Source organism: Fukomys damarensis, unplaced genomic scaffold (assembly GCF_012274545.1).
Source record: "Fukomys damarensis isolate Sample0158 unplaced genomic scaffold, DMR_v1.0_HiC HiC_scaffold_25, whole genome shotgun sequence".
NCBI lineage: Eukaryota > Metazoa > Chordata > Mammalia > Rodentia > Bathyergidae > Fukomys > Fukomys damarensis.
Genome location: NW_022900937.1, coordinates 17,564,212 through 17,581,233, shown reverse-complemented (window position 1 = coordinate 17,581,233; position 17,022 = coordinate 17,564,212). Strand labels below are relative to the sequence as shown.

General features: G+C 52.2%; 1 protein-coding gene across 1 annotated transcript in view; it reads left to right on the top strand.

The window, feature by feature from the left end:
• The window catches only part of Megf11 (multiple EGF like domains 11), a 213,330-nt gene that overhangs the window by 151,729 nt on the left and 44,579 nt on the right, over nucleotides 1-17,022 (top strand). The window contains exons 7-10 of the mRNA XM_010643315.3: nucleotides 5-58; nucleotides 1,506-1,626; nucleotides 8,007-8,143; nucleotides 12,523-12,735. Coding sequence (XP_010641617.1) covers nucleotides 5-58; nucleotides 1,506-1,626; nucleotides 8,007-8,143; nucleotides 12,523-12,735 — 525 coding nt within the window. The remainder of the gene's footprint in view (nucleotides 1-4; nucleotides 59-1,505; nucleotides 1,627-8,006; nucleotides 8,144-12,522; nucleotides 12,736-17,022) is intronic.

The window sequence follows — 17,022 nt, the reverse complement described above, 5'->3', positions numbered from 1 at the left end:
CCAGCTGCGACCCCAGCACTGGCGAGTGCCTCTGCGCGCCCGGCTACACCGGCGTCTAGTGAGTGCAGGGGCCGGGCGGGCTGGGTGGGTGGGGATGGAAGGCGGAGCTGGAGGAGGGATGGGCAGGGCCTTCTCGCTGCGGTCCTCCAGTCCCTTCCTGAGTTCCTAGAGCAGGGCAGGGTGGCCGGACCAAAAGGAAGGTCTGAGTGTCCTGGCTGTGACACAAGCACTCTGACCCCAAGTCCGGCAGAGTCTAAAGGCTCAGCCCTAGTCCACGTGAGGTGTCAGGCCCTGTGGTGACTGGTCCCGCCTCAGACTACGTGAGTGCGCCCCCCCCCAGCAAAGGAGCGTATTAAACACTACCTGGGGGCCTTCCTGGCGACGTCCCCCACCCCGCCCCAAGTTAGCCTGGGTTTCTCTTACCTCCTGCCCCTAGGCACCTGGGGCTGGGTTGCCCTTCTGCCTTGTGGGCTAGAGAGGTGGAGAGGACCCAGGACATACATCACCCACAGATTGGCGTGCCTACTGTGCCTGTTCTTTCCTTTCTGTCCTCGACCCCACCAGCCCCTCACCTCAGCTCCCTGGAGAGTCCCTGCTGACCAGGGACCTCTGAGGCCGCTCAGTCGAGACCCTGTCTTGGGCCAGGTTGAAAGGCTCTGCAGCCTCTCCAGCAGCCCCAGATCCCCTGGGACTCTGACTGCAGGGATATCCTGGATGAAGGGCGTCCCTTCCCCATTGTCCACGCCCAGGATGCTTTGAGCAGGAGCCCAGGCCATAGGAAGAAGACCCAGGCTAAGATCCCATGCCCACCCTCCTGGTGCACGTAGAGACGAAGGTGCAGAGTCACTCCCTGCCCTCTTACAACTATCAACGCCACACCACCCTAGTGATTACCCAGGCTTAAATTTAGGCGGTGGCACAGACTGCTGACATCAGAGAGACAGTGGGAGACCCCTTGGATCCGTGGTGTCTGACCCTATAAATACCAGAAGTCTGAATTATCAAGCCCCTTTTTTCTCCTTCAAAATTGAGTCCCTTTATCCCTCTGCCCTTAAATCCTCTTTTCCCTTCATCCTCCGTTCCTGCTGCCATCCAGTGATCTTCAATAAACACAACTACTTACTACATACTATGGGTGTATGCTTAGCAAGTCTTTCCTTGTCGTGCACAAGACCCTGGACTATTTGGGACCCACTCAACTGTAACGCTGCCACGCCTCAGCAACGCCCAGTCCCCACCCCCAGTAACAGGGGACCGGCCAGAAACTGGAAGGGACAAGCCCTAGAGTCACCTGTCTTCACACTGGAACACTTAAGTCATCCCCCAGTATTGGCCCAAGCACCCTGCATGCCATTGTATTGCCCCTGTACTCTGCTGTCCCCTGCTGGCATGGCCTGGGACTACATCTCAACTGATCTGAGTCCCAGTAATTCCTAGGGAGCCCTGGCATGTTGGGGTACCCATCTGAATGCTGCTGTGCCTAACACCCCTATTTCTCCCTGCAGCTGTGAGGAGCTGTGCCCCCCCGGAAGCCATGGTGCTCACTGTGAGCTGCGCTGTCCCTGCCAGAATGGGGGCACCTGCCACCACATCACTGGCGAGTGCGCCTGCCCCCCAGGATGGATGGTAGGTGACTCCCCAGGATCTGGGTGGGGCTTTGTAGCAGATCTGAGTGTCTCTCATACATGCCTTGATGGGCTAAGTTCCTCTCCCACCTTAAGTACCCACCCCACTTATGGTCCCAAGCCACCTTGGTTCTGTGGACACAGCTTTGAATCCCAGGTCTTCGATCTAAGTGCTGGGTGATCTGAGGCAAATTACTTAACACAGCTGCTGTGACATAGTAGGCTGCCATCGACCTGGGAGCCTCAACTGAGACCACGTATGTCACAAGGGACTGATGCAATCCACAGTTGCTTGGGTTGTTTTGGGTTGTTTCTGGTACTGGGGATTGAACTCAGGGCCTTTGGTCTGAGCTACATCCTATTCCTTTTTACCTTTAATTTTGAGACAGCGTCTTACCAAGTCACCCAGGCTGGGCTCAAACTTAATGATCCTCCTGCCTCAGCCTCCCAGAGTGCTGGGATTACAGGCATGCCTCAGGCTTACAATTGCTTGTTTTATGCCCTGGATACCCAGACTCCCCGCAAGCCTCCTTTCAGCCATCTGCCTCTGTCTGCCAGAACCTCTTGTGCAGCTCCAGCCCCAGAGCCGCCATGCCCCTGATCTGGCTTTCCTGGGCTACACGCACCCTGCCTCTGTGTCCTTAGCCACATGACCTATCTCAGGGAAACTCAGCAGCTCCAGGGCTCCCTCTCCCTTTGGGCTGAGGCCAGGGCTGCCGGGCAGAAGCAGGATCTTTCAGGAGGCTGTGGACATGGGAGAGAGACAGCAAGAGAGCAGGCCTGGTGGGACATCTCAGAGCAGGAAAGAACTTTGTACAGCAGCGGGTCCAGTGGGACCAGACTCAGCTGCGCACCAGGGGAGGCCAGCAGGTTAGGGTCTGTATTCACAAATAACCCATCCAGACTCTGAGGTCTCCTTCTACCTTCTTCCAGTGCTTTGGGTTCTCAGGGGTGAGGATGGGCCCAGCGGCCTAATAATTAGGACTCTGTCTCCCACGTCGCCTCCCCTGCTCCATCTTAACTGGTGTTCATGCATTGAGGGTCTAGCTAAGAGTTCACATGAAATAGCCTCTCCCTAGCCAGGTGTGGTGGTGCACACCTATGATCTCAGCACTTGGGAGGCTAAAACAGGAAGATCCCTATGAGTTACAGGCTGGTCTGAGCTGTGTAGTGAGTTCAAGGATGGCCTGAACTAAATAGCAAGACCATGTCTCGAAAAAGCAAACAAACAAAACAAGCCTCCCCTAGCGTGGAGAGGGTTGAACACCACCAATCTGTTCATACCTTCCTCCCTCAAAAGAGGAAGTTGAAGTCAGGCAGGGCTAGTGACCTGCCCAATGTAGAGCTAGAATCTGGGTCTCCAGACCTCCCGAATCCCAGCCCTTGGTGTCTGTCTGCCGTCCTTGGAGGAGCATAAAGGAACTGATGTCACCTCTCCCAGCCCTGCCGGTCCCCTCCCCATCCAACTGCTCTCTGGAGAGGGCCTTGCTCTCCAGCTAGGCTGGGGGTGGGAGCAGCTGCAGCAGCCTGGACCTGCAGTGGCTCCCTGAGCAGCCCCTGCAGCTTGCAGTGGGGGGAGGGGAGGCAGCCAGCACACAGCAGCATTTTTTTTCCTTCCCTAACAGTGAAAGGTTTGTTCTCCCAGATGATGGGAAACTCTGTCAATAGAAACCTTTGGATTTGAGGACTTTATGTTTTTAATTTAATTGCAGACAATTGCATTTCTATTTTTGACCTAGCATTTAACTTGCAGATTTGCATGAATTATTAATACCCCTCAAGCATGCAGAGCCACAGGGTAATGAAGCTATATCTCGGGCCTAAGGCTCCAGCCAGGGAGAGCTGGGGCAAAGCTGAGGACCTGGGGAGAGGGGTCCCTGTTGTCATCTTCTGTCATGATCATCGGCATCGTCTAACTTTCCCGTTGGCCCCCATGTGGCCCCAGGCCCACATCGTCCCACTCACACCATGCAAATCGCCAAGGCCTGGGAGGCTGCAGAGCTGGAGAGCAGCTGCCAGGCGCGCCGGCCCTGCAGGTCACCAGCCCTGAGGATGCCACAGCACACGCAACTTGCCAGGCTGCCTGATCCCTTCCTAGGAGGGCCCTTTGCAAAGAGCCCAGGAGTCCTTTCCCCTCTTTTTTCTGCAAAGCACAAAGCCCAGCTGGGAATAGTTGGGTGAGAGTGGGCATGAGAGACAGGAGGGAAGGTAGAAAGGGACACGGTCGCCCCTCAGGAGTTCCCAATCTGACGGTGGAGGCTCGGTGGCGTGTGTGCACACACATGTATACAGAGCCACGCAGAGCACACCATGGCCATCCCATGAGTATCCTAGCTGCAGATGCTCAGATTTGGGAGGCATCACTGTGGCCATCATGGCCAGGCCTGTAGTCACCATCACTTCCACAGCCCTGTGCCAGCCACTGTCCACTGAGGGCCCCTGCCATCCGGGGTCAGCAGCCATCAGTAGAATGCTTTCTGATGGTTGAAGAGGCCGAGCTGTCTCCAGGAGAACTGGCTCGGCCCCAAGGCCCTTTGCCATCTTGGCTCCTTCCTCTTTTTATCTTCTATTCGGCTGTGGGCAAATGTCCCTGTGTACAGAGCGAAGTGCCACAGACCAGGAGGCACAGACAGCAGGAATCGTTACCTTGCAGCCCCGGAGGCTGAAGTCAGAGACCAAAGTGTCAGCAGGACTGATGTCTTCTGAGGCTTCTGTCCTTGGCTTGGAAGTGGCTGTCATCTCTCTGTGTCCTCATACAGTCTTCTGTTTGTCTCAGTCTCCTCTTCCTCTCATGACAGGAGTGAGGTTGTATTGGGGCCTGCCCTTCAGATCCTCTTCTACTCCCTCCCCTCTGTAAAGGTGCTGCCTCCCGCACAGTTCCATGCTGTTGGAGTTAGGGCTTTGCCATGGGAACTGTGAGGGGATGCAGTTCAGCCCATCACAGCAAGCGATGTGCTGTCACGTGGTTGTCTCCACTCTTCGAGTCCCACAGGTCACACTGGGCTCCTACGCATGCGGCTCCGTCTGTCTGCTCATTGATATTCACGAAGTACCCATTCCTTAGCGCTGTAGCGGGTTCCTTCACACCTCTAATCTCAGTTCATCTTGACAGCCTTCTGGGAGTCCAAGGGCCACCACTCTCATTCTGTCGATGAGAAAGCTGAGTCCCAAAATGACCTGTGATTAGGCTAGCTCGGTCATGTGGGATTTGAGCCTAAGTCCTGTCTTTGAGTCCAGTGTTCTTCTCACCACACAAGGCAACAAGACTCATGAGGAATCAAATTCTTTCAGGCCCAGGAGCTCAAACCAGAGAGGTCTAGAGCTTTGTGGACCTGGGTGTCTGCATTTTGGGAATCCTGAGCGGGGAGCTGCGAAGGCCCTGGTTGGAAGCATTCTGTGAGGGACACACGCAGAGCTCGCGGGACTTGAGGCGAAATGACCCTCAACTCCAGCAAACACGCTGCACTCTCTCTCCTGGCTGTTGCCTGTGCCCCTCCACCTTCCCTTCTAGACCCTTCCCTCCTCTCAGAGCCTTGCTGTCTGGCCTCTGTCTGATTAATTCATCGCAACTCAATTAGATGGTCTGGAAGGATGACTCTGGCCTGGCCGGCTTTCCCAGACTAAACTCACTTCATTGGGCTTGATGATTATTGATGCTTAATAATTATGTGTTGAACTAATTGGTGAATTAATTAGAGGATCGTCCTTGATCTCCATAGGAGAAATGATTATTTCTGGTTTGTGAGAGGCTGGAAGGGTGGTAGGAGACAAGACCAGCCTCAGATGTCTGCTTGGGAAGGCCCTAAGATTGACTCATACAGCTTTGAAGTCACGTCATACCACAAGGCTAATACTGGAGGGGGACGAGAAAGAGAAAAACAGTCCCCAGCCCTGCTCCCAAGTCCCCGTAGACAAACACTTTCAAATGTTTCCGATGGTTCTTCTGGCGCATCTCTCCATTTTTCTACATCACATGCTTTACTGCCACTTCCTGCCTATTGCATTTTAGACGTTTGTTGATTCTATTGACTTCCTGCCAGAGAATAAGATATAGCTCCACTATACACACACGTGTGAACGCAAGCAGTCCTCCCACCCTCCCCATGGAACTGTATTACAGATTTTGGTTGGATCACTTCCAATGTGTATGTTAATATGCCTAAGTATGTGTTGTTACTGATTTATTCCTGCAATTCTGGACAGAAATCTAAACTTCCTCTCGGTAAGGTCAGGCACATCAGGAATCTCTCAATTAGTTTTTGCTTTTGTTTTGTCTTTGAGGCAGTGCTCTCAGAAGCCTACATTCTTCTATTCTGATTTGAACTCTTCACTTTCCAGGTCTGCTGTGTGGTTATCTGAAAATTTCTTCGACTGTCATTGTGAGATTCCATTTATTTCTCTGATCTGTTGGGTTCCTTAGACCCTGGAATCCAGGCCTTCTTTTTCTTGATAATTTTTTAGGGTAGAAAAAAATTCATTAGTCACTACCCAAGAAATACACATAGAAGGTTAATTTCTTGAGGATGTTCAAATCTGAAAATGCCTATATTGCAGCCTTACTTGAGTGTTAGTTTAGCTGGGTGTAGAATTGGAAGTTGGAGATGGTTTTTAAGACCTTGCACCATTGTCTTTTAATTTCTCATTAAGGAGTCTTAAGAACTTTGAGGCCTTGATTTTTTTTGTGTGTGTGACCATTTTTCTCTTTCTAAAAGCTTTGAGGATCGTTTCCTTAGCTTTCTCATCACTGAGACATAATACCCAACCCCCGCAACTTATAGGCAGAGAGGTTAAGTTTGCCCATGGTTTCATTCTGTGGTCCACTGGCTCCAAAGCAGACACATCACGTCAGAAGGCTGTTGGGAGTGAAGCTGCTTAGTTCATGGTGTCTCGGAAGGGTGCCAGGGAAGGAGGGGCGAGGACCAGGCGTAGGCCCCAAGGCCGGCTTCCACAGCCCACCCAGACACACCTAGAAGTGTGCTTTAATAATCAAACTGAAAATGCCCTACACCAGATATACTTTAAGGAGGTCTCTTCTTTTCCCATTTACTTTCTTTCCCTCACTCTGCTTCTTTCCTTTTTCCCTCCTTCCCTCCCCGTCCTTCCTTCCTTTTTCTTTTTTTCCATAGCTGAATATTCTGTAGGTCCTTTCTATTTAGAAATCCAGGCTTTCCATACTTTCATTCTGGGACATGTTTTTTTAAATTACACTTCCCATTTAGTTTCCCCCACGTCCATTTGTCTTTGTTCCATGATCTAGAACTCTTCTTAACTAGATGTCAGACCACCTGGACTTGTCCTCTAAGTTTATTATATTTTCTCTACTATATTCAGTTCTTTCTCTCCCTCTCTTTCTCTCTCTACTTCATAAGAAAATTTTTAAACTTTACTTATAGTTCTTCTATTGGAATTCTAAAATATCTACCATCTTATTTTTAGTTTTCAAGAACTCTTTTCTCAACTCCAGAAACCCCATTTTATAGCACTCTGTTCTTTCATGGATGAAATATTTTCTTATAACCTGAGGATAATTATGATAGAGTTTTTATTGTTTCATTATTAATTATGACAAAGGGTTGCTCCTTTTCTTCTAAGTATTCGTTGCTTCTGGCATAATTTCTGTGTCCTCTGTATCCCTTTGTCATTTGTTTCAGTCTTCATCTTGCACGTGACACTCAATTCCGAATGGCTCGTGGTCTTTGGCCTTCTGTTCATGTGTCACAGTGTCCTTCAGAGAAGCCAGCGGAAAGCCCTCAGGTGGATGGCAATGCCAGGCTTCTTGATGGATGGCACCCACGACTGAGCTCATCAATGTGCCCCAAAAGGGGTTCTCCAGCCTCCTGCCACGGGAGTGCATTCTGCATTGTGGGGGCTGAGCGCAGAGGGGGGCAGATGGATTTCTCCCCCACCCTCAGCATTGTCCCTGCATCCAAAGCCTATGTGGTCAGCCTTACAAGGCACAGGAAGTCATCTGGCTTTTGGAAGTTGGAGCAGAGGTCAAGGGTCTAGTCTCTTCTTTTATGACCTTGGACCATCCTGTTCTCACCACAGCCGCCCCCTGGCCTCCAGAGGATGCCAGTGTACCCAAGTCCCGAGCTCCCCTCTGAGACAAAAAGGGTTGATCACCCAGCGTTACATTGGTTTCCTGCACGTCCTTTGCAGCCACTTAGCACTGTAGAGAAAGCAGGAACCCAATCAGTGATCCCTCCTGCATCTGCTTTCCCAGCTCCCAACATGTTCCTCTCCTGTTCCTGCTCCCTCTATGTCCACTGTGGAGACGCGACGGTCCCTGGGGCCCCTGCAGCTGTGCCATTGCTAGGAGCATGGGGACTCAGTGCGGCATTGCTGAACACAACCATGGGTGTCTTCCTGCCTCTGTTTCAGGGAGCGGTGTGTGCCCAGCCCTGCCCACCAGGGACGTTTGGCCAGAACTGCAGCCATGACTGTCCCTGCCACCATGGAGGACAGTGTGATCATGTGACTGGACAGTGCCACTGCACAGCCGGATACATGGGGGACAGGTAAGGATGGTGGACTCAGAGCAGAAGAGGGCAACTGTGCATGGAACCTGGGCCAAGTGTCCTCACTGTCACGCTCTGCCCCCTGGGACTCTCCGAGCACCAGTGAGGAGGAGGCTGGCACACTCCTTGCCCGAGTGCATGTTTTACTTCTGGCTCCTGGATTTTGTTACTTGGCCCAGACAGAGGAAGGGAGAGGAACATTGTTTGCCATCCTGCTGCCTCCCCTGCCTAGTGACATCGGGAAGCAGGAATCAAGGCTAAGTCAACCAATGAGTCTTTTTAGCTCTGACTCAGAAAATCAAGGCTCCTGTTGCTCAAATCAGCCCCAATCCTTAGTGATGTCCAGAGAAATGTTGAACCATGAGCTTTTGCCTGCAGTCTTGTAGGCCAGATCCGATCTCTTTGCCAGCCAGAGTTGGTCTACAGGGGCTTTCCCAGCTCAGAGCATCGGGTCCAGTGTATGGAGATCTAGGACTGAATCACTGAGGCCAACCTCCCACCCCTACTCTGCCCCAAATATGGAAATGCTCTAGATAGGCCAGTGGGAACCAGAACCAGGAAGACCCTGTTCACTTCCTCGTTGGAAGCCAGCTGCCCACGGCTGCAGTCAGCCAAACCTAAACCCATAGACCCTACTGCGGCGGTGGCAAGCCTGAGGCATGCGTGACACAGGGCTGTTTGTATCACAGAAAGCTCTGTTGTTCTGTTTTTCTTTTAATGTATCAGTTTGGTTTTTTTTTAACTAAAACCGCAGTATTCAGGCTTAATTGCAGTGTTGGCACTTGGAGATAAATAAGTGGTTTTGGGGTTGCAGTTGGGCCCTTGGTCTCTAGAAGGTTCTCCGTCACTGCCCTCCTCCTTGGCTGTCAGCGGGCACTGCTGAGATGGACTGAATGAGAAATGGTTCAGAGTCTCTCTTCTTGGAGCCTGGCCCATGCTCCTGGGGCAGAGAGAAACCCCCAAAGCTAAGGGGTGCACTCCAGCAAGCTTGGCTAATCAACCATAAGAGGGTTCAGAAAGAGGGCCAGGTAGCATGTCGGTTTCCCACCTAAGCAGGCCACCTGGTGTTTAATATTTTGTAAAATTGCCTGCATTAATTTCATTGGTGACAGCTGCATTAAGCCACCCCAAATCATCACGAGCATATTAGAGTTGAGCGGGTGTAATAATGCAAGCCTCCCCGGATAGGCAGAAACCAGTGCAAATTAAACACAAAATATAACGAGGGCTTTGCAGCTCATTTTGTAATTTAATTGAGCAATGTATCTGGTTGTTAATGGCAATATCGGACACATTAGATTGATATGTTGCAAAGGACGGATGTTTAAGTAGAAAACTAATTCCTGCTGTGATTACCCTTCTGTTCCACAGACCTGGTTATTAGCATGCTTTGTGTAAAATTCATTAGCAGTCGTTGCTTGATCTCTAAATAAATAAGTTGTTTCAATTGTGAGTAGAAAAAAAATTAAAAGAAGCTGATTATGTAAATGGATTAGATTGTCAATATCTCCAGAATTTTTTTTCCCCAAGGCTGTGAACCCAGTCACCCACCCCCTAAGATATGGCGGAGTGGAGAATTAGCCTCTCAGGGGGCTCTGAGTCCAGGGCTGTGCCCAGCCTGCAGGGCAGGAGGCAGGAATGATTGAGAAAAGGAGAGGAAGCTAGGGGCGATGTCTTCTGTGGGTTCTCTTCCGACTTTGAGACATCTGAAGTCAGTAAAGCCCTGTGACTTCCAGGGAAATCTGTTGGCAGGGAGAGGGGCCCATTCGGATAGTGATTATATAGGTCTTTGCCCTTGATCTCCCTCTTCTGCCTCAGTTTCCCTTTCCCCACCCCATCCTAGCTCTTCCTCTTTCTTGTCTTCCACCTTACGCCCTTCTCCAGGCCCTTTCCTTCTCCCCCTTCTTTTCTGCTCTTCCCCTTTATGAGGCCTCACATTGGTTGAGAGTGGCAGGATTGACAGGAAGATAGTCTGGGGTCACCTTGGCCACTTGCAGGCGATGTGACCCTGGAACAGTCCTCTGCCCTGTCTCAGCCTCCTCAACTCCAAAGTGAGGGCGGCGGGAATACCTACTGCTTCGGGGGCCGGGGATCATCACAGTGACCGGGGACACTGCAGCCCGCACAGCTGCCTGGAAGCTCCTTTCTAGCCAGTGCCCGGAGTGGCTGCCCTTTCTTCAGCCAGATTCCTCCTCTGCCAGGCTCCGGAAGAGACAGCTGGTGGCATCTTGCCACGAACACCATGCTCAGTCACTGTCCTCCTGTCCCTGTCATTGTGGGCCGAGCGGCTATCAAAGCTGCCACAGCAGCTGCTCTTGTCCCCACTCACTCAATGGCACCCAGGTCCCCTGAAGTGCAGCCATTCACCTCTTGGAAGGTCACCAAGCTCACTCTGACAAGGTGCTCTCTGTCCTGACTGTGGGGAAGAACATTCACCCACCACGGCCCTCCAATGTAGAATAAAGAAGTTAGAACTGGATTTTCTTTTGAAACAGGGTCTCACTATGTAGTTGAGACTAACCTGGAACTCATTGTGTAGCCCAGGCTGGTCTTGAACTCACAGCGATCCTCCTGCCTCAGCCTTCCGAGTGCTGGAATTATAGGCATGCGCTGCCACCACGCTCAGCTTAGAAATGGATTTTTAAAGAAACATCTTTTATCGCCCCCCACTACTAAAGAAGATAAAGAGAACACCTGGGAAACAGGGAAATATGGTAATGAACATGCTTATAATTCCTTGAGCCCACGCCACTGTTAACATTTTAGAATTTGTCCCTTTGAGCTTTCCCAAGCCGGAATCCAAGGTTCAGCAGGTCTGGTGAGCTCTGTTTTAAGAATCGGAAAATATTTGTATTAATAAAAATAACAACTACTAACATTTCTTGAGCCCTAGCTGTGGGCTGGGCTCCTTTCTAGAACTTAGACACATTACCTCATTTAACCCTCAAACAACCGATAAGGTTTAAGTTCTCATTGCCTTTTCTCTTGTGGCATGGAAGTTACAGTTCAGGTCAGTTCTCCCCTAGCCGAAGCTTTGGGGTGTGGATGATCCAAAACCCCAGAGCCCGTTTCCTTCTGTGTTTGGGACGCACAAGGTGCCCAGGTTTACCCCTTACCTTGTCAGGATCACTCGCTACGACAGTGGATTTGCAGCCCCTGGGAAGTGGCTCTGGGCTGGGGCCAAGGGTCAGCGAGGCGGTCACAGTGGGTCCCCTTAACCCACAGGGGATCCACACAGATGACTGAGTCCAGTCCAGGGAAGTAGAGGGATCATCACTGTGCTCCAAGTACGGCCTGAGCACAGGCTGGACATGGGTGGGGGCAGCCCTCCCCCTGGGGGGGTCACAGGCTGGGGCGAGTTCCAGCCCCACCTTGAGGAAGGGGAACCAACCCCAGTGGAGGGGTTCCCTGGTCTGATGAGGGAGGGGACACTTCACTGTGTGACGGAGAGACTTAGGTCTACCCCAAAGACTCCAAACCAGAGTGTCTAGCAACAGAATTGTCCCATTTCATCAAACCTAGGATGACACTGATTGTAAGAAGCACTGCTGTTTTGTATACTGCTAAAAATGAAAATCACTAATAATTAAACCCTGTCATGCCGTCAGGAATAAGACGCATCTCATTTCAGAGATGTCAAAACATTTTTTAAACCGAAGGTTTATTGTTAATGGATCCAGATTTCCGTTGTTGAAGATGAAAAGGTTCTGGAGATCAGTGGCGGTAGTAGTTGCGTGGCAGTGTGAATGTTCTTCCTTTGAAGCCACTGAGCGGTGCACTTAATGGTGAGATGGTAAATTTTATATCACCAGATGCTTTTACCATACCCGTTTTTATTGTCGTAGTCTGTTGATGTCTCTGGGACCATATACCTGAGGTCAGATAGTCATTTAAAGACACACTTTTCTTAGTTCCCACAGTTCTAGAGCCTGAGGTGGCATAGACCCAGGTGCCAGCAGGTTGGTGACTTGGTGAGCATCTGTTCTCTGTTTCCAAGATGGTGCTTTGGACACTGAGTCCTCGTGTGATAGGAGGGACAGAAGGGCAGTGAAAGGGGCCTGGCCAGGTCCCTCCAGCCCTTTCACAAGACACTGAGCCTCTTATAAGGGCAGAAGCCTCATGACCTAATCACCCCCCACACCAGCACGTCTTGATACTGTCCCACGGGGGAACCATAGCACGTGTAAACATTCTACAGTTTTTAAACCTGAAAATGTATGTATCGGGCTTGGCATCAATGAAATATGATCGCACAAACTCACTGCTTAGGGTCCTGGGATTTGGATGAGGGCGGAGCGCCATGTTCGCTTCCCGGGGGAGGAGAAGGGAAAGGAGAGGAGGGTCCCCAGCCACCTCTCAGCCCCTCTGCTCTCCCACAGGTGCCAAGAGGAGTGCCCCTTGGGGACCTTCGGTTTCCAGTGCTCGCAGCGCTGTGATTGCCACAACGGAGGCCAGTGTTCGCCCACCACGGGTGCCTGCGAGTGCGGCCCTGGGTACAAGGGCCCCCGCTGCCGGGAGCGGCTGTGTCCCGAGGGCCTGTATGGCCCAGGCTGCTCCTTGCCTTGCCCCTGTGACAGCGACAACACCATGAGGTACAGGCCGGGGATGGGACGGGGGCGCGGGGTGGGGTTGCTGGGGTGGAGAGAGGGTTCTCAGGGCATGGCCACCTGGGGAGGACAGAGCCTTCCGTTCCTGTCATCACGCTGATGAGAGGGAGAAGCCAAGAATAGCATCAGAGTCAGGGCCAGATGCCAGGTCTCCTGTGCTGTCCACTGTCCTGGCTGCTCCCATGTCACACTGGGTCTGAGACCCCACACGGGAGCAGGGAGGGAGCTCGTGACCCACAGGGTATGGGGCAGCCCCAGCGCTCTGTCCTTCTCATCGTCCGTGTTTGATCAGAGACCCAGCCGCCAGGGCTGACGCAGGGGCTTGGACCACAGGGCCCCTGGGGATGGTTGTCCGGAAGCCCCGGCAAGGTGGAGGGCTGGGGGACAGAAGAGAACCCTTCACGGGGACTTGGCAGGGGCTGTTGCTGCTGCAGCCTGGACTTCAGTTCAGCCCCTCTTCCTTCCCAGCTTTTGATCTTTCACATATCACCTTGGGGTCTCCAGTCATTGTGAGCAGAGGGGTCTTAGCAGGTATTGTCGCTTAGACAGAAATGGTCCTGAGGCCCAGGTGCTGAGCAGCTGGGGTAGCTCAAGGTAGGGGTGGCAGTTGGGACTGTCCGGGGAGGACCCTGAACCTATATATGACCATCACACGTCCGCTTGATCATTCATTCAATAACCACTGGATGCCTGCAGGGCCGGGCCACGAGGAGAGAGCACAGACCCCTGCATCCCGCTCTGGCCCTCATACTCTGAGCGCTGATACCAGAATCCCAGCCAGCACCAGTAGTGAGGCACAGTGCTATTGTATGTCCTTGAAGAAAAGCAAATTCTGTCAGCAGAACCATGGCATCACGTGAATTGTATAATGCAGCCATGATCAGAGGTGTGAGAATGTGGGGAAAAAGTGGGTCTTAGAGTAGGTGAAACGTACATGGCCAGCTCGGCTGGGTTCCGACACCTACCTGGGTAACTGGCCCAGGGCTGTGTGCAGGAAGGGCCGGAGGAGACTGCTCGGAAGGGTTCCTGGAGGAGGGGGCGGTACCGGGGCTGGTTCGGGAGGCAGGGTGAGAACTTCTCGCTGTAAACATGGGAGGCCCCTGGTCAGGGGACGAGCAGCTGCTTCCCACCGCTCTAGACCAGAGGACAGCGCCAGGGAAGCCGAGGACGGACCCTGTAGGGACAGCACGTGAGACTGCGGCTGGGAGAGTCCCTGCCTCTGAGATCCGAGCAGGCCCCACAGGGAAGAAGTATTGTTTCCCTCCCGTGCCTGAGCAGCCATGCCCTGCATAATTCATCCTCCCTCTGAGGGAGTCCTCAATGCATTATTAATCTGGAAGGACTCCCTCCTCTCCGTCGCTAATCTCAGCCCATCCAATATTAATGATTATTTGCTTTGCTGTCTTTAACGCATGTCGTGTTTCGGGGACAGGGAGGGAGTAGCAGTTCTCAGGTGCTGTGCTCCCGGGGTACCAGCCAGGTGCCTCGGAATGCGCATCGTCCCCTTGGGAGCTCTGTCTCGGGCCCGGACACCATCTGATCCCTTTGTCCACCTGTCCCTGCGTTGCAGGACCCGGCCCAGGGCAGACCTTCAGGGAAAAGCATCGCTGAGCTCCTGTGAAGTGGCCCACTCTCTAGGCGCTTCTGCCTGCTGGCTGAGGCCTGCCCTCATTTTGCTTTTTTAATATTTCACCCCTTTCTCCTGACACATTGCCCCAGTGACTGAGTCCCTGGCACTTACCCATTTCTTCCTTTAGCCTGGCTCAGGCTTTCTTGGCCTTGCCGCTGTTCCCGTTTGGGGCGGGAGAGCCCTTACTTGCAGAGGGCTGCGCTGGGCACTGCAGGATGTAGGAAGTAGCCTCCTTCCCACACCCAGGTGCTGGCCAGCGGTGCTTCCAGTCTTTGCCAGCGTGCAGGTCGGGGGGAGCGGGACAGAGGTGAAGATCCTGTGGTCTGATTGGGCTCTCCCATGCTGCCTTGGTGTTGGACCCCAGAGAGCAGCTCTCTTGCTCCATGCCTCTCTTCCCGTGAGCCTTTGAGCCACTAGAGCCTTCTCTCAGGATCCAAGGATAACAAGGACTCCACAGCCAGAAGGAGTCATACTGCAGGTCCCAGGTGTGGGCCTGGCCCCAGGCTTCCTCTGTCCACATTAATGTCTTGATACATGCACTCCTCCCTCTACCCATTCCGCAGTCTGTCTGTCCCTTTTCATCCACCCAGTAGGGGAAATTGCTCTTGTGGATTTTCAAAAGGAAGCTTCGACTCAGCTCCCCAAGAGGGAAGCGGGCTTGTGTGTCGCCCAATTTCTGCAGAACCTAGGACAGCGCTTCCCCACCCCCACCCCTGTGCCTTGCAAGTCTGGAGCATGTTTCCAGGCAAGACAGTGACCCTGGCCAGAGGGAGGCCTGTCCACCCTGCCCTGGACTCTGCATCTCTCCCTGCTGTCCCCACCTGGCCAGGCTGCTTTTCCTGGGCAGGAGGAGTGGCGGTGAGCTTCCTAGCCCCCGTCACCTCCTCACAGAGAGGACTGACCTTGAGCACGTGTGCCTGGTGTCAGGCCTTTCAGTGTCCCCTCCACGATTGAATTTCATAGACGAATTCCAGCCGCCACAATTGCGCATTACCTTTGAAAGATTTGATTTAGCCAGCAGAATGCCGCATTGATAGGAATCTCAGAGTGGCCCAAAGAACGGCAGAAAAATCCACTCTGAAAAGATTCCTGCATTGTTCGGCTCTCGGCTCCTATTACCTTGTGATTAATCTGTGTCTGCCAAGGTGGGACAAATGGGGAGGCAGAGGGAATGCGAGCGGCCTAAGCACGGGCGGTTGGGATGCTTGCGGGAGTCTCAGCAGCAGTGCCTGGCCTGCCTAGGACCCTAGAGACCCCAGGGATCAGAACTGCCACTGAGAGGAAAGGACACCTGGGAGTGGGTTATGTGGTCCCCTCTGCTGAGGTCAAAGGTGCTGTGCTTGGTGACCATAGTTCTTGGTGACAGTCACTGTCAGCCACTACTCCCAGCCTCTTTTATGTTTATTTATTTATTTATTTATTTATTTTTGAGACAGCGTCTTACTATGTAGTTGAGACTGACCTGGAACTCACTATGTAGCCCAGGCTGATCTCGAACTCACAGCGATCCTCCTGCCTTAGCCTCCCGAGTTCTGGGATTACAGGCATGTGCCACCACACCTGGCCTCTTTTAGTTTTTTGAGACAGGATCTTGCTATGTAGTTCAGGCTGATCTTGAGCTCACTGTGTAGCCCAGGCTGGCTCTGAATTTGCAGTGATCCTCCTGCATCAGCCTCCCAGGTGTTGGGATTACAGGCATGCACCACCACACCCAGTTCCAAATTTGGTTTTGAGCCTTCCAGTTCTCAGAGTAAAAAATATAAGATCAGCACCCAGATCCCCACCGCCACCCCCAAGCAGCCACAGATGGCTTTGGAGAGCAAACGCGGTAAATTCGAGTTCTCAGGAGTCTGTGTGGCTGGTTTCTCTTGGCTGGGCTGCAGCGGGGGAATCCAGGCTGACCACTCTCTCCAGGGCTGGGCAGAGCCAACAGCTGCAGCCAGGACCTGCTAGGCTGTTCCCGGCCCCTCCAAGCCTAACCCTCATCCCCAGAGGAGGCCGGGAGAGTAGGACCTGGACAGGCTCAGACTGGGGGCCCAAGGAGGGCCTCAGAGCCACCGCTGATGGTCAGGGATACCAAGTGGGCCCTGCCTCATGGTACCTGAGCATATCACTGTCTGCCCAGGGTACTCGGGGCTCAGGGAGGGATTCTCAACATCTGTGATAGTCAGAAAGTTTCAGGCACATACCTGTTCTTCTTTCCTGGATATTTATAATTTTTACTGCTTCACATCTATTTATTCATGTGATATAGATGCTTAGCATGGGAAAGTTAGAGAAAATAAAAACAGTAAAGAAAGAACTCAGAGTCACTCATAATTTCTCAACCCCCAGTAAACACAAAAGTCATTTCAGTGTAATCTGTTTATTCTTTAGCCACATCTATGTTTGTGTCACTTTTTTCAAATCACAACTTTGGACGTAATGTGCTTATTTCACTCTGCCTTACGTCCTAGCATTAAATATTTTGGAAAATAATGAATACCTGGCACACGCCTATAATCTCAGCACTCAAGAGGCTGAGACAGGAGGATCGCTACAAATTCAAGGCAAGCCTGGGCTGCATAATAAGACTCTGTCTCAAAAAAAAAAAAAAAAAAAAAAAAAGGAAAAAAAAGAGAAAAAAAAAAAAAAAAAAAAAA